Source organism: Nuphar pumila, chromosome 3 (genome assembly GCF_984573655.1).
Source record: "Nuphar pumila chromosome 3, dmNupPumi1.hap1.1, whole genome shotgun sequence".
Classification (NCBI taxonomy): Eukaryota; Viridiplantae; Streptophyta; class Magnoliopsida; order Nymphaeales; family Nymphaeaceae; genus Nuphar; species Nuphar pumila.
In genome coordinates, this window is record NC_143251.1 from 90,235,476 (window position 1) to 90,259,450 (window position 23,975).

The 23,975-nt window shown below is 39.2% G+C and overlaps 1 protein-coding gene across 7 annotated transcripts in view; it reads right to left on the reverse strand.

Annotated features, from left to right (window-relative positions):
- Nucleotides 1-23,654, reverse strand: part of LOC149843120 (uncharacterized) — a 33,709-nt gene extending 10,055 nt beyond the window's left edge. For 2 of the 7 annotated variants that reach the window (XM_090001706.1, XM_090001702.1), the window contains exon 1: nucleotides 23,315-23,424. Coding sequence is in view for 1 of the 7 variants with exons in the window: in XM_090001700.1 (XP_089857826.1) it covers nucleotides 3,793-3,826 (34 nt within the window). In the remaining 6 variants the exon portion in view is untranslated. Of the gene's footprint in view, nucleotides 1-1,719; nucleotides 1,759-3,792; nucleotides 3,916-23,314; nucleotides 23,425-23,549 lie in introns of those variants that run through there. The other 5 variants (XM_090001700.1, XM_090001701.1, XM_090001705.1 and 2 more) reach the window with 5 other exon arrangements.
- Nucleotides 23,655-23,975: the final 321 nt, after the last annotated feature.

Sequence of the window (23,975 nt, forward strand, 5' to 3'; positions counted from 1 at the left end):
AAGCCAAATGCATACCCATGCGAACATATGCTTGCAACACACATTATCATGATCAATTTCATGCATAAACACCCAAACATGCATATAGTCATATTTATGTAAACATCAAAATAAACTTTAGATTTATGCGTATGATATGCATATTTGCAACATGGTATTCGAATGTATAAGCATACATAACCAAATAAAAATATATAATCGGATACATAATCTTGTAGCCAACATGAATATAAGCTTGAACACGGCAAAACTATTCAGATTCGCATGCTCACAAATGTCGACAAATCTGATCAACATACACAGAATGTTAGCAAATCTGATCAGATTGCAAACCCAACATACTAGTAAATCTGATCAGCTTGCAAGCACACAGCATATCTGCTAATTTGATCGGATTGCTCATACAACATATCGGCAGTCTGATCAGATTGCATGCGCACAATACATTGTCAAATCTGATAAGATTACACAAGCACAAAACATTAGCAAATCTGATCAAAATGCACATGCACATACATTGCCAAATCTGATCAAATTGTACAAATACAAAAGATCATCTACATACCTGATTTTCGCCTCCGAATTTTACTTGAATTTAACCTAAATTTCACTTACATTTTTCTCGAATTTAAAGGTTAAAAACAAAAAATTTCTCAAATTATAATTGGCTCATTTAGGTCTTGTCAATGGACTTTGGGCTACGCCCAGACCCAGCTGACGTCACCTATATTTAAATATATTTTCCATAATTTTTATCAATTTAATTAAAAATTCATGCTTTTCGAGTTTAAAAATCATGAAAAAATACGCGATATTACAATGTATACTCTTCTAACAATTGCATTAGTTATCACTCGTTGCCTAGTTAAAGCATCTCAAAATGATGATTCTATGAATACGTGCTGCTAGCTTGTGAATCCATCAAACTAATTAGGTGCATATCCTCCTTATTATGCCCCGTAAGTCATCCGGCATAACTAGTGTTGACAAGCTACAATGCAGCCCGATAGGTGTGCATATCTTTATTTCTACCATCTCAAAGACCTCTGAAGAATCCATGCTAGTGCTATCAGTTGTTAAGTATATGTTGCCATTTGAACTGCCCACCAATGCTTGCACAGCCGTACTTAATGATTCAATCCTTAGAGACACAAGATTGCAACCATTTTTTTCTCACACAAGCACTTTCATCATGTGTTAGTGGTTCTAACGTCCCTCAAAAATCCAACCTTTTAAAAGTTTTCCCAACTCCAAAATTTGAGAAAAATTTAAAACTTTTTATTTATATAAACAATTCACATGGTTTCCAAAAGTAATATGCCAACAAGTTCATCTATGGCCACGTTCTAACCGTTCCAAATACTGGACGGCCCACCTGAGCGCAACCGCGAGTGTATATTAGCCTCCCAGTATCAGATTCAGTACAGAATCATTCATAGGCACAACTTGATTAGAACTATTACTCTAAAGTTTTCTCATATGTGAAAAAGAAAATGTGGAAGACAAAATGTATCTAGGTTTAAGATAATTTGGGGAGTTACATCAAAATTTAAAGTTCTAAACCATATGCAAGACATAATAGGAATGAAATGACAGAATTTAAAAATGTTCTCATTCCAAAAAACTTACACTTCTTTAAATGTAAGGATTCAGACAAAAAGTAAAATTTACATAAGTTTTTAACTCTAAACTTTTGCCTGATCCCTCCAGGAATTGTACCAGGTAAGAGTGGAGCCTTCAGCCACGCAGCAACCCGCGCTTCGCTTCAATCCTCCACGAGGTTATTTGTAAATATTGTAGAGCATCAACCACATGCCCGTAGGAAACCAAAACTAAACTTGAAGAATGCAATTCAAGTTGAAATGGTGCAATCAAGTGTAATTCTCATCATTTTAGAAATGAGAGTCAAGGGAATCCACAACATAGCAAGAACATGATATTCATTCACATAAACCATCATTCATGTCATAGCATTCATAATTATATCATTTATGTGCATGGGAAGTCAAATTCATTCACATTTTAATTCATGGCATTCCATTTCACATTCATTCATATACATGATAATCATTTGCATAAATGAATGAAACTAACAGTTTGTAGCATACTCCAAAGTGAAGCAAGAATGCAATCTATCATGTGATGCCACCATTTACTTTCTTTATGCTCAACAGAAAACATGCTCATGCCCAATGTATGACTAAGGCATGCGTTATTTCAATTATTAATTCACATGTCATTTATCAAAAAATTTGTGAACTTTGCAATTCAAATATCAAAATGGAACAGGTCCTATCTTGACCCTTCCCGTGTGCCTCGCAGATACAAGCACCTCACGTGCATTAACCAAACCCTTGGCTTGTAACAATAGGTCAAATCATATGACCAAACATAAACATGCTTTTTGCATTCACATGTAACAAAATTCATATGCGATAATCATGTCAACTTAAAAGTCTTTACATATTCACAATATATGAGAATCCATATGAAAGCAGTTATCCTAAAAATCTAATTAATTGTTTCTCTTGTTATTCAAACCCATCTGGTACAAAAGAGGGTATAGACATCCAGAAACAACCATAGGAGTATTCATTATTCTATGTATTTTTTATTGCTTTCCTATGGCTTAACTGGATCTATAGCGATTCAACCCTGCAGCGCAGTAGTTGGGAGAACGGACCTATGGTCCCAAGTCTTGACCTACGCCAAACCAAAATCGCCGGCGAAAAATCGAGCATGCATCCCTAACTTTGCAAATCTGTGGTACTACCACCTAGGACTCATTGGTAGACCTGTCCCCTAACCTCCGTGAGACGGGGACAAGAGGCGCCTTCAGCCCTCGAAACACAACATGTCCAACGAGGCTTGTGCTGCCATTCCCTCTCCCGAGAAGACACGAGATCGAAACAGATCCAGCCATCTCAGAGAGCCCAACCTTACCCGCGCCTCAAAATGGACCCATGGTCCGGGGTTATGTTAATTATTAAGTCATAGGTCACAGTCAAGCATTATATTCTCACAAGATAACCCTCTCATGCCCTCATGCATGAAATCACAAGTCTATGTCACTTGTATAACTTAAACTTACATACTCTCATGCATGATATCAAAGTCTATGTCACTTGCATAATTCAAATTTACATGCTCTTATGAATATTCATAACAAATTTGTATTCATTTTCATGCATGACCCTATCATGTCATGATTTACTATACATGCTCAGATGCATGATTCAATTTTTTAACATGATTGCATGCATGGTTTAATCTCAAACATGCTTAACATAAAATGCAATTACATAAACTATTATGCATGCATTGACAATTCAATATTTTCGTGTGTAACACCATCACATCATATTTACACACATCACAAGCATATTTAGAAAGATGAATTCACATTTACAAACATGATACATTCATTTTAAGCATATTTTTATGATACAATTTCATATGGAATGCATAATCAAATCGAAAATAACTTCATGCAAGCATGGATAGTCATGTCAAACATTGCAATAGATTCAATCATTCATATCACAACAATGTCAAACATGTACCTGCAGCAAACACACTCCAATATTCTGCTAACTACAACCATGACTAGCATGGTCTCCGAACTACAAAAATAATAGCACTTCTATTCTCATACATTCAAATCATGCTCAGCATGATCTCCAAACTCGAACAAAACAGTCCTAGATATCCACAACTAAGAAGTGTGTGAGCAGAAAAGTGTTTCATCCAATAAAGTAAATAACATGTGGTGCGCTTACACCACTTACTTACCACGGATATTTACCTGATGTGCATGCTTTTGCATTTACATTCTTTTTATTTCTTTTCTCATGGCATTTTAAGTCGCATGTGATGCTTAGCATTAAGCATCGCGCATTTTGCTCTGCTACAAACCTGCAATACACATTTATATAGGCAATAGAATTCTAACATTTAGATTCCTATCATACAACATGAATCACATTCTAAAACTTTAGTTTAGGAATCCTACCTTTTTGACGCGATGAAAAGTAAAACGAAACTCGAGATCCTGAAAATCCAGTGCAAGTATTACACGACACGATCTACTTGTCCCTCTCACAAGGAGGGAATCCTACAACTGCACACACACGACGACCAACTTATCTAAATATGATCTTGCATAAGAGTGATAAAAACAAAAAACGAAATTCGGTAAACCGATTTGCGAAAACCTTAAAGTGACACTAACAAGTCCAAAACAGATTGGACAGTCGTGTGGTGCAGTTCCACAGGCTGCACGCTGCCCAGTGCATCACCCCAGTGATAGCACAAAAAACGAGGTACCCAATTCCAACAAAAAGTTTATATATACCTATTGGAATCAAATCCAAAACACGAAAATGATAGAAAAAGAACAAAAAAAAGAATTATAAGATGAATGCAGGTGACAATGAAATAGACCAAGAAACAAATTGATGATGACAATAATAATGGCAAATGGTGAAAGAGGGTGAAATCAAAAGCATTTCACCTAACCCCCAAAAAGCAATCGAACTCGGTTCATGGAGGCAAGAATGGCCTAAGAAAACGACTTCGTGATGGAAATTAGACAAAGATAAGTTTAAATTATCAATAATTAAAGGAGAAAAACTTTGGTTGTAAAGAAATCATGAAATGTCGAAAACACTATCTTAATAATTTCCAACAAAATTCAATCCCAGAGAGATTGCTTAATCAAAGCAACAGTCACAGAAAAGAAAGACCAAAGAATCCAATTCTCGAAAATTCAAAACCTGCCATCAAAGATAAAAGAAAGGATTTACAACAACCACTGCATTGCGTTGTTAGTAAAATCCTTAACTAAATAAAAACTCAAAACTACTAAGCTACAAAACAATCAAATGCGGGATGAAAACAAACTTTAAAAAAAAAAATCTCAGGATGACCAAGGGAACCACCAACAAGACAGATGACCCTACTTTACAGAGTTCAACAATGTTGAATGACTAAAACATCCCTGTCGAAATCACCTTGGTGGAACACGGTCGTCTACCTCAATCGAACAATACTCCAATGAGAAAGAAGAAAGCAGGTTATGGAAGGGAAGTTGGGGAGAGGCTCACCCAAGAAAAAAATTCGACGAAGGGTGGGGGCTCGGCTGGGTCAGCAGGTGACGGTAATATATTGTTGTCCTCCGGTGATAGATGCCCTAACAAGGGAGGAATGATGGTGGCGACAGGTTATGGAAGGTCGAGGAAAGGAAAAGAGGAGGAGAAAAGGACTCCAACGACTGCGTGCGAGGGGGAAAGAAAGGAAACAGAAGAGGAGGGGTCACGGCGGCGGCGCGGCTCCGAACGATCGGCACACAAGGAAGGAAGGATGAGAGGAAAACTCGAGAGGCTGCGTGAATGGTGAAAAAGGAAATGAGAAGGGAGAAAAAAAAACTTGGTTAGGGTTTTATGGGGGTGAACCTCGGGTGAGCCATCGGACTAAGCTCAGGTCCGGTTTTGGCCCGACCCGAGGAACCGAAAAATATATATATAATAAAAAATAAAAATAATAATAATAACTAAAGAATTTCTATAAGAAAATAAGAAAAGTAAATAAAAATAAAATAAAATAATACTAAAAATCAAATTATTCGGTTTTTAAAATAATACCTCATTCAATAAAAATATTTCCCAAGATTGATCTTATGACCAAAATACCATTTTTACGAAAATATTTTGAGAACCATTAAAATATATCTTGTTAAGTTTGAAACACCTCAAAAACACTTAATTGGGTTTAATAACTTATTAAAATAATTAAATTGAATATTTTAATAGAATTTTGTTTACAACAATGATTGAAATGACCATTTTACCCTTCTTTGCCAGAAAGATAAAAATTAAGCATATAAAACACATCAAATTTACAATAAAAGATAAAAATACATTTTTAACTCGAATTAAAGTGATTTATTTATTTATTTTCTCATAAAAATTTTACAAGTTTTACAGTGGCCATGGAGAATTTGCAATAGTCATGTGCATCCTCAGCACCCTTTGTGTTACTCATTGAGATACCATTTCGACCATGATCATGCATAGTTTATCCATATTTTTATATATTTTTATGCATGATAGGGCACAGATTTAGTGTTAAAAGCCTGTGTTTAATCGATTTTGATGCATTGCCCTGCGTGAAAGCTTGTGTCATGATATACCGCATTTAAAATGAAAAAAAGAAGCAATTTGGACCCACTTGTATTTTGAAATAATTTAATTTTCTAACTAGTTTTTTTTTAAATATTTTTTTAAGAGAGGCCTTTTGAATTTCTTTTGAATTAGAATACTTTTTATAAAATTGCTAAATCAGCCCCTATAAACCCTAACCTTAATTATAAATACTAATTTTAGAGGCTAAGGGGGTGTCTTCCTCATTGGGATTCACCCCCCCCCCCTTTGCTCTCTCTCTCTCTCTTCCCAAGCCGGCTCCCTCTCCCATGTTTTTCTTTCTTCTCCTCTTCCTCTTCTTCTTCCTTTCTTCCCTTGCTCCTCGCCGGCTATTTCTTTCCCTCTCATCGGAGGGTGGTGGTACGCGTGCGATTTCATCGGAGGACCGCTATTTTCTCAACCACTCCGTCGGAGGCGATTTGCAAGGTGAGTCTCTTCTCCCCCTTCTTGTTACTTTTTTGCACATAGAACATTTTTTTTAGTTTAGAATGCATATAATTAGTCTTTCGAACATTGCATTTAAAGTAGTCTGATTCCTATTATGTTTTCAGCATTTAGGTTAGAGTCAAATTGAATTCATTGCATTGCATGGTTAGGTTCTGGCATTTTTTTTATTCAATATGTTATTTTGAAGAGGGTGTGCACACGCAGATCAAGCAGCATGAACTCTGATCAGATCTGCCATTATTGACAGATCTGATCAGAGTCATTGGACAGATCAGCGTGACCAGCATAGTCAAGTAGATCTGCTCAGATTTGAACACGCAAGAAGAACTGCGTGTTGGCAGAACATGTAGATCCAATCTGATTTGATCCGAATTTTTTTTTTGAATCAGATCTGAGTTTTCTTTTGATCAAATCAGATCCACGTGGAGTAGCATAACTCGGCCCACCCAGTTTATAGTGCACAGATCGGTCTGTTAACGCAGACCCGATCTGCGCAAACTATCTTTTAACTTGGGTTCGGGTTCGATAACCCTGGTCTGCACCAGCGTGAATCAAAGCACTGTGCTGGCATAACATGAACCACATATCACGTAAGTTGATCTGACCGGTTGGTTGTCACACATAGTCTAGTACGATCTGCAGATCTCTCATTTCAGCATATCGTACTGCAAGTTGTCTATGCTTTCGTTGGATTCACCACACACACAAACTAGTGTAAGCAGCGTTGCATCATTTTCTAGGTGTTAAATACTCCATTCAAGCGAGAATCGCGCTATATGCTCTCTGCACTGCCCTTTTGTTAGCCTTTTTATTTAATTTAGTATATTAGTTTAGGTTTTGAGCCCTTTAGGTAATGAGCATACTTAGGTTCTCTTTGCAACTGTGGTAGAGTTAATTGTTTTTAGTTGAGTTATCAGATTTGGGTTGTGTGAATCATCTAGTTAGTATCCCTTTTCTAGTTAGGCTGTTTTCAGTATTGTTAGTTTGTTAGTTTAAAATTTCAGTGCATGTTAGTTTAGACTCTTTTGCTTCTTTTACATAGTTATTCAATTCTAATAGTTTTCATTGCTCTTAATCATTTGCATGGACTAACATTGGTTATTTTAGAACCCGTGTGTGTGCATTTTTTGCGTTTTCGTTTTGTTGTGTGTTTCTGCAGGTGGGTTTACTCTGGGGATAAAAGTGCGACAGCGAAGGTCGTGTCCGCGCAAACGAGGAAGTCTGATTGCGAGCAATAAGAGGCCTGCAGACTTTTTTTTTAAGGCCATTGGCCATTTCAATTCATTGGGTTGTAATAAGCACTCTTTATTATTTTTTTGAGCCCTCCGCAAAGGGTAGTACAGTTTATTTACATTTTATTTTTCTGAGGGCAATAAAGATTTGTCTTTGTGTGGGGTACAAAAGTCTTTTTAAACACGTTTCCTGTATTTGACCCGGACTTCACTAGTTGTGTGAACCGAAAATTTCAAGATTTGATGCACGGTTTGCACAAACGAGTTGTATTGAAAAATCCCTTTTAAAATACTTTTACAAAAAATTGCATCAGACCACACACCAAGTTTAACATCTACTATGCCACTATGGCCCTCCTAAAGGTGTTTTAGTCAATGACCCTTGACTTCAAGGAGGAAAAGGAATAAATATTCAGGCAAAGCGACTTGTGCCTTCTAAGTATCTGCTAATTGTGCATCCCCCGTATAATCTTGAACCAAAGCTCCTCTCCCAGAAACGGGCTTTTGCCCAAACACTACAAACCACACACACATTACCACAATTCAATTGCAGCTACTGAGAATATGCATCGACCTACCACCGCATGTCATCAACAACCAACACTGCATATTTTTTTGCCCAACATTATGTTTTCCACTCGATGGCAGGTTTGTATAACCAAATGCCATGTTCCGCCTTGTCAACACATGGTCATGTGCATCATATCTCACATCATGTGCACATGCTACATTTTTTATACATGGGATCCATCATATACTACATGAGCATCGAGTTGTACCTTCACACAATTTACCCAAACGCATGGCTATTTTCTTGTTAAGACAACTCATGGAAAAATATAGGAAGATGAGATCACACATACATTTGCATAGCGCGCACACACCATCCTCAGAAAAATGTTTTATTTACTGTTTGGTGACAAAAAGAATGATTGTTGATACTTCTAAAATGCTTTAGTTGAGACAAGAAAAATGACAATTTGTTGTATATAATTTTCCCTTTTGGAAAGAATATAAGTTCTCCAATGCCCTCAACTTTAGCACATCCTTTAACAATGGAAATGATAGCAAGGAGAAAGAAAAAAAAAGCACAAAAACTAATAGAGATAACAAAAAATCAAGGGACAGTTTGTTGATGAAAATAGTCACAAATATAGGCGATATGATAGCAGCTTGGTGCCTCCCTCGTAATTTTCCTTTATTTTTGTATTGTTTGTTTGGGGCAGGTTTGGATAACTCTCTCATTAGGAACTTGTGGATCTGATGATCCAAGTAGGTGTATGGGGTATTAGGGGTTACCGAGAGGGATACAATGATCTTTAGGGTCAATAAGGGCTGCATGGACATTATTTGAATTGTTAGAGACAAGGAGGTCATTCTGTTTGACTCAATGCCTCACCAGGGGCATTGTAGACTTTTTACCTGACTAAACTTCACCTAGGTCATTATCGTCTTTGTGCCTGAGGAGACAATCTCACCAAGAGATCCTCCCAAGCTGGAAAGGCCAGGAGGTGTGGATTTCTATTTAAACCTATATGACAACGTTGAAGGTAAGCAATACATTTCTGAATTCTATTGAGGTTTCTTAATTTGGCCTACTAAGCTATTTGGTAGGATTTGGCTCTTAGGAAAGAGATTGGTTCCTTGGCTCTTGCCAAAGGAGAGTTCCTTTCATCCTTCCACCCCTTCAAAGATGTGCAACCTCTCTCTCTCTCTCTCTTGCCCAGCCTTCTTCAACCTCTAAGTGTGTAGTAGCACTTGGCTAAGATTTGCTATCATTTGGTATGAGAGCAGACCATCCTCGGCTATTGGAGTGAAGATCGAAGCAAAGGTATGGCGTTCTCACTGTTGGATCTATCCAAAGTTGTCTTAAAAGCGGATATCTACCTTGTTCGAGAGCACAACAATCACATCCAACCTTGTCTGGACTCTGGACACCTGGAACTGTTTGAACAACCCCAATCTATAGCAAATGAATCTGAAGCTGCAATTTTGGGTAACTATTTTTCACGTCCCGAACTCGAGAATAAAATTTTATTCCTCCTAAATCGTAGTAATATAGGCCTCAATCTACCTATCCCAAGTCAGGCATACGTTCTGACAGCTATTGTGGAGATCTGAACATGAACTGATTCATGTTTCTAGATTGAAAGTTATTTTCAAACAATCCAGAGGCCAAAAAAATTTCCAAAAATTATTTTGATCTCATCCACACTGGTAGAACTGTGAGTAAAAATTTCAGACTTAGATCTGCTACCCATCAAACCCGGTTCTTGCCTCATTGTAGATGGGTCATACCAACTCGCTAACCCAGTCCTGGACTTGACACTGAACCCATACTCGACTTCTGATCGTTGCCATCTGACAACCCTTCCGTAAAAAAATCTGAAATTTTAGGACAAAATAGCCCTCTATCCAATCCGAATCAGACCTAAGTTATGGCTCAAAAAAACCATATTCCAGTCCTAAGATATAGCCAAAAGACCAGACCCTACCAGCCTGTGGCTGACCAATCCTGAAATTGTCACAAAATCACCACTTGTATTATAGTTAATTTTTAGCCCCGTAAAATCAATTTAAAATCCCCAAAAAATACCTACACCTTACGTCAGACCTCAGACATCAAAACCAACCCTTTTACCCAGCCTAGAACCTCACCTAGACCCAGAACCGATAACTTATACTAGCCGACAACACCCTGTCCTGCGGACATACCAGCCTGATCTGAAGCAATGGTGACCCGTGGACAGAGCCGTACCTGTGTTTTATGGGGCCTGAGGCGGAGGGAAAAAATGGGCCCCCTATTAATGGTAGGAGTTCGGGGGCACCGCCTCCGATTTTTTTTTAAAGAATCAAAATAACAATAAAATTTGCATTCACATTAAATAAATATAATATTCCAAATATTTATATTATATTAAATGAAAATATATAAAATATTTATATAAACTACCTAAACAATACTCATTGGCCTTAAAAATGGGCCCCTAATTTTTTTTGGGGCCTAGGGGGCCTGAGGCCCAAGCCTCATTGGCCTCTTTACAGGTCCGGCTCTGCCCGTGGAGCCCAAGAATGTATGGACTCAACAAGGACTGAAACCCAACACCAAATGGGTGAGCTTAACAACAAGATTGATGATCTGGCTGCCATGATGCGTGAATTCATGGACAACCAAGTCTCTGAAAATTCAGGAGGGTTCAACCAATGTGGGTCGGAAAACCATGACACCTACTCGATAGGGAATACACAAATGCAGCAACCCCAGTTAAAAATTTTCTCATTTGATGGTAAGGATCCTACTAGTTGGATCTTCAAGGCGGAACATTACTTCCAGGTAATCCAAACCCCAAAAATGAAGAAAGTGTCAACTGTTTCCATCCAATTGGAGGAAGATGTGGTGTGTTGGTACCACTAGTTCAAAACGAACCTAGGAGTGCTCAATTGGGATGTGATTTGGACCTTCAACATATGTCAACCATAGTCACCTATATCGTTCAAGGTATTATCGCGACGAAGATATTTCTCAGAGAGATTTTCAAAAGTTGAAAAATCTCAAGAATATATCAGGAGTTTAAAATTTTGAAAAAAATATAAATAACAACAAAAAAGATAAGAAAATAATAAGTTTTGCATTATTTTTCTTTCAAAAACATAAAGAAACATGTTTTAAAGGTTTTAAAATATAAAAGAAACAAAAAAATAGGAAATGCAAACTTAAAATTTAAAAAAAAAGTGTTTTCCCAAAAAATATCGTGATATTTTATCTTTTGGCGATATTTTGAAAATATTGTGAGATATTCCCTTTAATATCAACTATCTTAAAATATTGGTATTTCTCACAATATTTTCAAAATATCACCGATATTGGTGATAGTGATGTCAACCACAATGTATCCCTCTAAAAAATCTGTCAAGTGGGAAACGTGATGGAGTACCAATTTGAACGGCTCAATAACTTGGTACGAGATTGGTCACAGGAAGCCTTCATAGAGACATTCATAGTCAGCCTTCACTATGAGCTATAAATCGAAGTGTAGACCAGTCGTCCGACCAGCATCATGGAGTGCTATCAGCAGGCCCGATTGGCTGAAGAAAAATTGCAAAAACAGTCCAGAAAAAACATTAGGATCGGATCCGATCTGAAACCCAATCAGCTCAAATTGCGTTCTTCCTCCAAGAGTGGACCAACCGGGGCCAATGCAGTCACTGGCGGAGACGGTTCCAGATCTGACTACAAATCCTCCTCTCATAGTTTTAAAAATGTAAAATTTCATGTTAAAAAGTTGTTCAACGATGCAATGGTCAAAAAGTGAAAAAAGGGGCTATGTTATCTTTGTGATGAAATACGGTGCCCCGACCACAAATGTAAGGTCATACATATGTATTTAGGGATGGCAGTGGACCGAGGGAAAAATGGGGCCCCGTCTTGCCTCGTTTGGACCGGGGGTGAAGGACATGAAACGGAGATATGGAGGTGGGGATAGAGGGCAGTATTTTGAGACAGGGTGGGGGTGGCAACCATGTCCCCCGCCCCTGCCCCAATCCATTGCCATCCCTATATGTATTATGTATCTGATAGTGAAAATGAAGTGAGAAGAAGTGAGATGAGGAGGAAGAGGAGAACGAGGATGACCCACGAGAGAAAGTCATGGAGATATCCTTTCATGCACTTGCTGGAGTGGAAGTGCCCCAAACCATGGGGGTTCAAGAGACTCTCAAAGGCACCACGTTTTATATCCTCATAGATACGAGCAACACACACAATTTCATATGCGCCCAAACAACCAAACAAAACTAAGTGGCAAGCAATGTTGCCAAGCCAAATGCCCCAATTTGGTTCTCGAGATCCAAGGCACTACCTTCTATTTGGATGTGTTTGTCCTTCCCATAAAAGGGATAGACTTGGTCCTGTGATGCAGTGGTTGCAAACCATAGGAACCATCATGTAGGACTTTAAGTCCATGAAGATGACGTTCAAGAATGAGAACCAACATGTAGAGATCGCGGCTCCTCGGACTTCCCGGGAGATTGTTAGAATTGTATTTGTATCGGATATGGATCCGATATTGGATCCATATCCGAGCGTATGCTTTCCCCATGCTTGGGCGGTGGCATACTTGTAATTTTGTATATTTTTCATGTATTTTGTTCAGTAGTGTTAGATCCTATATATATCTTATTAAGAGAGGGTCACGATACTTTTAACGTGCCCTACTTTCCATTTGGCATCCTCCTCTTCTCCCCCCTCTCCTCTCTTCTCTTTATTTTGTATTTCCAGATTGAAGGCTATTCTCCAAAGCTTGAAGGCGCACTATCTTGAAGCTCTATTCAGATTCTTTCATGGTATCAGAGCAACCCACGATCGACGCCTGTTTCTCCAGCCACGAGCGAGTCTTCTCCAGCCACGATCGACGAACTGCTGAGTTACGTCTGCCCTCTTCATCACGCCTGTCAACCAGGCCACGATCTGCTGAGTTTGATCTTCATTCTTCAGCCGAGTGCCTGATCCTCATCCTTCAGCCGAGTGCCTGATCCTTCAGCCGAGTACCTTTGGAAACGCAAATATTATATCAGCATAATCATGTCCACCCTCTCTTCGAGTTTTCTCTCCCAACTCATCTCCCAAAAGTTAACCCATTCCAACTATTTGACGTGGAAACGTCAGATAGTCCCTTTCATTAAGAGCCATTGTCTATATGGTCATATTGATGGCTCTACTCCAGCCCCGCCTGAATTGATTTTGGGTGAAACAAAGGATGCTACTAGTTCGGTGACTGCTACAGATAATATCCCTAATCCAGCATATGCCGTATGGATGGCACATGATCAGGCTTTAGTTGCTTATATTACTTCTACCCTCTCTGAAGAAGTGCTTGCAGGTATAGATGATGATATCTCAGCTTTTCAACTATGGAATATGCTTGCAAATACATACTCTCAAGTTTCAGAAGCTAGATATCTTCAATTGAAGCGTCAATTTCAAAGCATAAATAGAGGCTCCAGATCCGTACTTGAGTATCTCTATGAGATTAAAAATGTAAGCGATCAACTTGCTGTTATTGGCCATCCTATTTCAGACAAGGATAAAGTTCAGCAGGCTCTTAGTGGTCTAGGGTCAGAGTTTGATATATTTTGCACTGCTCTGGAGGTTCTCCCTGTCTTACCCTCTTTTGAAGACTTAAAGGCAAAATTGATCCAGCATGAGGCTAGTAGAGTTCACAGGCATGATGCTTCCATTTCTACTTCGCCCAGTATTTTAGTTACTTCTACACATGGTGTGTCAGGACAGCGTGCACATACTTGGGCTCATACATCCGGACAAGGAAAGGGTATTCTTCCTACTCCTCAGGGCAGCACTCTTGTTAACATGCCAAAGCGTATCCCTACATGTTTCTATTGCAACAAGAGAGGACATGTTAAATCTGAATGTTGGCACAATCCTCAGAACAAAGCTAAGGGAGGTCGACGTGATCACAGGCTAACCTCCTCTATCATTTCTAGAGCGTCTTCCTCCTCATTCACGCCCGATGCACAACAACTCTTAATGACAGCTATTTCTAATCTGAATCTCAAGCAAAATGATGATGGTGTCTGGTATGTGGATTCTGGTGCTGCCGCCCATGTGACTGATGATGCAGGTAAACTCTCTAGTGCATCTCCATATTTAGCAAAAGGTTCTGTAGTTACAGGTGATGGCACTCACCACAAAATTACTCACATTGGTAATGCATATGTTTCTTTGCCGCATACTTATCTTCCTTTACACAATGTTTTAGTCGTCCCTAATGTCAAGAAAAACATTATTTCAGTATCTAAATTCATTGATGACTCTTCCACATCAGTTGAATTCACTCCTTCCTCTGTTTTTGTCAAGGATCCTCTCACCAAGACGATATTCGCTGAAGGAATTCGTGAAGGCAACATGTACGTCCTCAAAGAAGCTCCTCCAGTGTCCAAGTCCAGTTCATCTGTTTCTTTTCCTATCAGTCCGAATGAAGTCAATTTGACTCAAATAGATATGCCGTCCATTTGGCATAATCGATTAGGCCATTGTAGTCATTCTTTTATTTCTAGCCTTGTTAATAATGGATTGTTGCACAAATCCAGTCTGAGACCTGTTAGTGAGTCAGGCATGTGCTCAAGCTGTCAACTTTGTAAGAGTCATGCCCTTCCTTTTAATTCCATCAATAAAAGAGCTTCTAAATTGTTTGAAACGATTTACTCTGATGTTTGGGGACCAGCTCCTGTCTCATCTCCTTCCGGCAGTAGATACTATGTCATTTTTGTTGATTCTTTTTCTCGCTATACATGGATACACTTCATAAAACACAAATCTGAAGTGTTCCGTTTGTTTAGCCAATTTCACGCCCTCATCCAAAATAAATTTTCATCCAACATAGTGCATTTTCAATGTGATGGTGGTGGTGAATATTTATCATCTGAATTTACTGAATACTTGCTAAATCATGGCATCACTAGACAAATATCTTGTCCACACACACCACAGCAAAATGGCATTGCAGAACGCAAGCACCGACACATTGTAGAGACTGCCTTAAGCATGCTCCATGACACTGATCTCCCTATGACTCTATGGACTGAGGCATTTCACACGGCCGTTTATGTTATAAATCGATTGCCTTTAGCTCTTCTCGCAGGGAAATCTCCTTTCTTTCTTTTGAATCATGAGCATCCTAAGTATGATGAGCTTCGAGTTTTTGGATGCATTTGCTATGTTCATGTTGATTCCAGCCTCCGGAACAAACTTCAGGCTCGGGCTATAATGTGTCAGTTTGTGGGCTATGCAGACCATTATCGAGGCTATAGGTGCTATAATCCCCTAACAGGCCGTATACATATTTCAAGACATGTTGTTTTTGATGAACTCAGATTGCAGTTTCACACTTCTTCCAAGGCTATTCATGATTCAGCGTCCAGACTATATGATCCATGGTTATGTGCTAATATCTTAGGCGATGGGATTCAACCGACCACTTTTCCAGCCCCTTCTGACAGTACTCACATTGAAGCAGAAATGTCTGATGCCCAGATGGATAGTACTCACATTGAAGCAGACATGTCTGATACTCAGATGGCTGATCCTCCTTTAGACAGATTTTCTGGCTTGGTTTATTCTCGTCGCACTCCTGCCTCTACTACTGATTCCGTCATTGTTCCTTCTCATCCACGAAGGTCCACTCGAGCGAGACATCCCGTGGATAGATGGATAAGCTATAACACTTTCACTTTGGATTTTCAGCTTTTTATGACCAGTTTGCATAAACAGACTGAACCAAAGTGTTATTCTCAGGCCTCTCAAAATTCCCGTTGGATTGAAGCCATGAATGAAGAAATGGAAGCCCTGAATGAATGTCAAACATGGGAAGTCGTTCCACGGCCAAGGGATAAGAATGTTGTTGGGTCTAAATGGGTTTATAAAATCAAATATAAACCAGATGGCAGTATTGATAGGTATAAAGCTCGTCTTGTGGCTAGAGGTTTCACTCAACAACATGGGGAAGATTATGATGAGACTTTCAGCCCTGTTGTTAAGATGAGTACCATTCGAGTTATTCTCTCTCTTGCTGTTACTTTTGGATGGTCATTACATCAACTTGATGTCAAAAATGCTTTTCTTCATGGTTTCCTCAAAGAGGACGTCTACATGGAACAGCCACCAGGATATGCTACTAATGATTCTAATCTATGGGTATGCAAGTTGCACAAGTCATTATATGGGTTAAAACAGGCTTCTCGTTCATGGTTTGAAAGGTTCTCCCTTCACATTCAAGAAGCTGGTTTTCAGAAGAGTGCTCTTGATCATTCTCTTTTTATCTATCACGAAGGAGGGATCACTACTTGGTTATTGATATATGTGGATGACATTGTTCTCACGGGAAATACTTCCTCTCATATCGTTCAAATCAAAGAAGTGTTAGAACAACACTTCAAAATGAAAGATCTCGGGGACCTCAGATATTTTTTGGGTGTTGAATTAGACAGAACTGAGGATTCCCTCACTCTTTCTCAACACAAGTATGCCCTTGATATTCTCACATCCTCTGGTATGTCTGATTGTAAGCCCATTAACACGCCCAGCGTTTTGCATGCAAAGTTGAACGTTTCAGATGGCAGTCCTGCATATCCTGTTCCAACCCTTTACCGCAGTATTGTTGGGAAACTTCAATATTTGACATTCACTCGGCCTGACATTGTATATGCTGTCAATCAAGTTTCCCAGTTTATGCATGCTCCCACAGACACTCATATGGAAGCTGTCAAGCGTATCTTACGTTATCTCAAGGGGACTATTGGCGATGGACTTACTTATAAACGCATGTCTCCTACTGTGGATGGTCATATTATCTCTACTTACACTGATGCTGATTGGGGAAGCGATCTTGATGAACGCCGATCTGTTTCTGGCTATTGTGTCTTTCTCAATTCTAATCTTGTCTGTTGGAGTAGTCGCAGACAACGCGCCATTGCAAAATCCAGCACAGAAGCTGAATATAGGGCCATGGCTGCTGGCACTGCCGATGCTACTTGGCTTCGTCACCTCCTTGGGGAATTATCTCTTCCTATTGCTCAATCTTCCATGCTGGTTGACAATCAAAGTGCCATTAAAATTTCATTCAATCCCATACTTCACAGTCGTACCAAGCACATTGAGATTGATCAACATTTCATTCGCCAGAAAATAGAAGATGAGGAAATCTCCCCTGCATATATACATACTTCTGAACAAGTTGCTGATCTTTTCACCAAAGGACTCACTGGATCACAGTTTTGGCATTTGAAGAACAAGTTGGGCATGATGAAAACTCATGCACAACTTGAGGGGGGATGTTAGAATTGTATTTGTATCGGATATGGATCCGATATTGGATCCATATCCGAGCGTATGCTTTCCCCATGCTTGGGCGGTGGCATACTTGTAATTTTGTATATTTTTCATGTATTTTGTTCAGTAGTGTTAGATCCTATATATATCTTATTAAGAGAGGGTCACGATACTTTTAACGTGCCCTACTTTCCATTTGGCATCCTCCTCTTCTCCCCCCTCTCCTCTCTTCTCTTTATTTTGTATTTCCAGATTGAAGGCTATTCTCCAAAGCTTGAAGGCGCACTATCTTGAAGCTCTATTCAGATTCTTTCAGAGATAATAGGTTTGAAACTTATGCTCAAGGCTTTGTTGTTTCATAACTTAGATGTGGGTTCCCCATAACTCATTGCTCTCGAATTGGAGCAGATATTTGGCAGTTATGAGGAAGTCTTTTCGAAGCCCAACGAGCTCCCACCGAAAAGGTCTCACGACCATCACATACCAATTGTACTCAGGGCCCAACCTTGCCCAACCGACCAATGTCAGACCTTACTCGTATGCCCAAGTGCAGGAGGACGAAATTAAAAAGCAAGTTAAGGAGATGCTCCAATCTAGTGTGATCCACGCCGGCAAGAGTCATTTCTCATCTGATGTGCTTCTTGTGGAAAATGACGGACCTTGGAGGTTTTGCATCGACTACCGATCCTTGAACAAAATTACTATCAGGGACAAATATTTGATTTCAGTGAAAGAAGAGCTTCTGGAAGAACTCCACATAGCAGCCTGCTTCACCAAACTAGACCTAAGATCCGGTTATCACCAGATCTGTGTGGCCTTGGAAGATATGCACAAGACCGCCTTACAGACAGGTCACTACGAGTTTGTAGTAATGCCCTTCGGGCTCACCAATGCCTTTACCACCTTCCAAAGTCTGAAGAACGAGATCTTCAGACCCTAACTGAGGAGATTTATTCTAGTGTTTTTTTATGATATTTTGATCTACAGCCAAACATGGGAGTTGCACCTGGAACATCTTCAAACTGTTCTAGGTCTTCTGAAGGAACACAAGCGCTTTGTTAAAAAAGAGAAAGTGTTGTTTTGGAGAGAGTCATGTTCACTACTTGGGCCACGTCATATCCAAACAAGGAGTAGAGGTCGACCTTGAGAAGATTAAGGCCATGGTTGCTTGGTCAACTCCTCGAACCCTCAAGGCCTTAAGGAAATTTTTGGAACTCAATGGGTACTACCAGAAATTTATGCAGAACTACGCCAAAATAAGCCAGTCTTTAACCCGTCTTCTCAAGAAGAATGCCTTCTCTTGGGATGACAAGGAGACTTCCACTTTCAAACACTTAAGAAGGCTATAAGTACCACTCAAGTCCTGGCCCTACCAGATTTCCAACAAACTTTTGTGGTTGACACCTACATATCTGGATGTGGAATAGGCAGTGTCTTGACACAAAACAACCATCCCTTGGCCTATTTTAGCAAGATTCTAGATAAGAGGAAGAGAGGCTTATCCACTTACGAAAAAGAGTTCTTGGCAATCATCATGGCGGTCCATAAATGGAGACCCTACCTTCTGGGTCGTCACTTCATAGTCTGGACAAACCATAAGAGTCTGAAGTTTGTGCTCGAACAACGGATATCTCTATGCAGCACAAATGGATCTCCAAATTAATGGGGTATGACTTTGAGATCCAGTAAAAAATGTACTGAAAACAGGGTAGCTGATGCCCTATCTCGGAGAGAACAACCTGAGTTTAAGCTACTCACACTATCTATAGTGCAATTTCCCTTCCTATAAGAGTTAGCACAAGAGTACCAACAAGATGAGGGCCTTGCTAACCTGAAGGCCCAACTGGAGCAACAATCTAAGCACAACTATGAGCTACAGGGAGCTTTTATACACTACAAAGGCATAATCCTATTACCAGAAAAGTCCTTACTCAATCTCAGACTTCTGGAGCACTTCTATAGCTCCCTTACTGCAGGGCATGAGAGGTTTGATAAAACATACCGTCGAGTCAGTCAGGAATTCCACTAGACAAGGATGAAAAGGGATGTGAAGGAGCATGTACACAGGTGTGGCACGTGCTAACATGTCAAGTATGAGGTTGTGTCTCCAACAGGGCTTCTATAGCCCCTACCGATTACTATGCAAATTTGGGAAAAAAATTCCTTGGATTTCATCGATGGTCTACCACCCGCCCACAGTTACACCACTATCTTGGTAGTTGTAGATTGACTCACAAAGTTCGAACATTTTATTGTCTTAGCACATCCCCACACGGCCTGAATTGTAGCAGAAATGTTTGTTCAGCACATCTTCAAGCTCCAAGGGATGCCATGAGTCATTGTGAGTGACCGTGGCCCTACCTTTCTAAGTTCCTTCTAGATAAAGTTCTCTAAACTCCAAGGAACCAAGCTGGCCATGCGTACTACTTACCACCCTCAGACAAACGAACAAACAAAGGTGTTGAATCGATGCTTGGAAATATATTTACGGGCTTTCGTGAGCGACCGACCCAAACAATGAGTCACACTACTTCCATGGGCTGAATGTTCTTACATCACTAGTCGGGACTCTACTGTCTGCATGACTCCATTCGAAGTATTATTTAAATTGTCAAGGGCAAGGAGGACGTTTTGTTTGACTCCACCTCACCAGGGGCATTATGGTCTTTTTACCTGGCTCAACACCCCCTAGCAGAATTATAGTCTTTATGCCTAAGGAGACAATCTCTCCTAGAGATTCTCCCAAGCTGGAAAGGCCAAGAGGTATGGATTTCTATTTAACCTTGTATGGAAACGTTGAAGGCAAGCAATACATTCTTGAATTCTATTAAGGTTTCTCAATTTGGCCTACTAAGCTAATTGGTAGGATTTGGCTCTTTCATTAGGAAAGAGATTGGCTCATTGGCTCTTGCCAAGCCATCCTTCCACCTCTCCAAAAACGTGCAACCCTCTCTCTCTCTCTCTCTCTCTCTCTCTCTCTCTCTCTCTCTCTCTCTCTCTCTCTCTCTCTCTCTCTCTCTCTCTTGCCCACGCCTTCTTCAACCTCTAGGTGTGTAGGTAACTATGTAGTCAAAAGCGTTTGGCGGTGGACCCCTAAAAAGCCTAGTCGGAGACTAGGCGGATTAGTCGGTACCTTAATTAAAAATTAAAAAAATATAAAAAATATGCAAAGAAACTGCTAAAATTAGTAACATGTATGCAACATAACATCTATCAACAACAATAGACCAAAAAAAACATGTCAAACATTACAAAACCTTACCTAATATTAAAAACAATTGAATAAGCAAAGCAAAAAGCTATCAACAAATGCCAAATAATTTAAAAATAATCTAAAATCTTAAAATAAAATGATAAAACTAACAACAAACATGTATTCAACATAAAATTAATCAACAAATGAACGAAGCATAAGATATTGCTATCATCAAGCACAGTAAACATGTTATATTACAAAACCTGCCCAAATATTATTAAGATTAACAGCAAAGATGTATCCAACATAAAATTAATCAACAAATGCACAAAGTACAAAATACCACTATCATAAAGCATAGCTGAATAGTAAACCTGCTATATTACAAAACCTGACCAAAAATTAAGACACATCTACATACATAAACAAACACACATAACAATTCAATGTCACATCTACATAAACAAACACACATAACAAATTAATTAAAAAAAAGCAAAAAAATGTACATAACAAGTTACAAGGTACCGATTTTCCCGCCTAGGAAAGGAGCAACTAAGCGCCGACTAGTGGTACTCCTAAAGTGAAAAAATTAGGAATCTGGCTGATTCCTAGTTTTTCCTTCAACTAGCCCGACTGGGTGCCTAGTCAATGCCTTTGACTACATAGGTAGGTAGCACTTGTCTAAGATATGCTATCACTATAATTTGAAAATATCATGATAATATCACTGTAAATTCATAAAATGGTATTAAAGGAAAAATCTTGTGATATTTTGAAAATATCAAAAATTTATATATGTCACGGTATTATTGTGATAATATCACGATATGATCAATTACCTTTACTTTTTTAATATTTTTTTCTATATCTTAAATATGCTTTTCTTCTTTTATTTATATTGTTTACTTATTTCTTTTACTATATGTGTGTTTTATTATCTAAACATGCTATTTTCTTATTTAGTTATGTGATTTTTATATTTTTTAAAATCTTAAACTGTCAAGTTTTTTCGGAGATTATTCTGAGATTTATGATCTAAAACTATGTTATCAAGAGAATTTTTCTTGTTGATATATGGCCGAGACCAAAGTTGTCAGTCGGGGAAGCAGGAGCGGGAAGCGATTCGAGAAGAGAAAGCGAGACACTTCCAAAATTTTAGGAAGCGGGAAGCACGGGACGACTTAGAAGCGAACCATGAATCGTCTCGGAAGCGAACTGGAAGCGACCTAGGAAGCGAGGGGCAAGCGAACAAAGAGAAACAAAAAAAGAAAAATAAAAATAAAAACAAAAAAAAATGAAAAAAGAAGAAAAAGCGAGGGGGAAGCGTGCTTCCCAATTTTTTTTGGCGCTTCCTAGCACATTTCGGAAGCATCACGTTTCACGCTTCCGAAACGCACTTCGAGGAAGCGCGCTTCCCCATGCCCTATGGTGCTTCCAGTAACCCTGGTCGAGACCAATATTTGTGACTACATTCATGAGTGAGAAAAGAGAACAATGTTTCATAGGAAAGAGACCATTCATTGTAAAGACAAATTATATGAAAATGCTTTCATAGGAAAGGGTATGTTAACACACTAACAAATACTAATAGTTGCACCCAGAGCTGGGACACAAGATGAGCTGATTGTGACTTGTCTCATGATCAGCTTGTAAAGAGCTCTCTCAAACTCGTAAAATAAACTGGATGAGCCACACAAGAAATAGGTGCTTAGCTTGGCTCTGCTCATATAGGCTCCATAAGTACTAATAAACTTATTTCAGAAATATTTTACATCACATAGCATAAATGTAGAAAAAAAATGATTGAAGTGTTTGGCTTGCCAGATGCTTATAGTTGGAAACCTAGTCTTCCAACTTTAAAATAATGTTTTTTCTTTTTCCTGTAAATGAGCCAACTCAAGTTCTAGGTCTAGAGGTCAAATCCTATTATTTCCAGCTTTGAAATAATAATATATTTTTTAAACAAGCCAGTTCGAGCTCGGTCTGCCACAAGCTTGGCTTCTCTCGGCTTGTTTACCAACACTAGTTGCCCTTGCACAACCTGGTTTGGTTGGATCCAATGATACCTCCCAGATCTAACCACGAACCAATCTGAGATCGAAATAAACCAAGCAAATGACTAATAAAACAGCTAAGAGATGGCTGCAACTCTGAGAGATCCAGATGGACTCGTAGAGGTCAAAAACCTCAGTCTGGCCCAGGCAAGCAGAAACAACGCCAAATGCATGTACGAACGACCCGTTTCCCATTAATCCCTCAGGATAAAAGATATCAATAAAACCAATATATAAAATCATCTAGTGTTTCAAAAGCTAAAGAAATCCGTACGACAGAATCAACAATTTCCAAACACCAAACCCTAAAACAAGTTAAACAACCAAAAACACATTACCAAAATATCGCAAGTATCATCCAGAACCTGGTAAACAGAAGCAGCTTAATCCCAAATACGTAAAGCAGAAAATTTCCATCAGCAAGACAACCATGGATCAAACAATCACGTAACAGCGAAAAGATATCAACAGATAAAACTGTGGCAAAACAGAACGATTTGGATTCAATTTGATAGATCCACCATAAAACCCCAAATTTCATAAGGAATTTAAGAGCGAGGGACAGGAACTCACTTTTCTTTTCTGTGTCTGCAAATCGAGCGCTTCTTGAGAAGGAGATGATCAGATGGAGGAGGGCCTCTCTCTCACACACACAGAAGCCTCCATATCCCTTATTTTGACTGCAAGGAAGGACATCGGGTAGACCCGAACCGACCAGCTGCCTATTTGGACCCGGTGGGCAGGAACGTAGGGAGTAGGGACTGATGCGAGCGGATAGAGTGTAACTGGGTCGGGTATACCCGATTTCCCGAACCGATTATACCCGACCCGAACTGATATCGATAGACCTGTGGATTAGGGTCGGGTCCAAAATATAGACTTGTAGTGAAAACGAGTGGAGTCTTGAGTATTATAAAAAGACCCAAACCCAAAAAGTCCGATCTGATTATGTATCTAGACCCAAATAGTTCTTTATATTTTAAAACAGACCCCATCTAA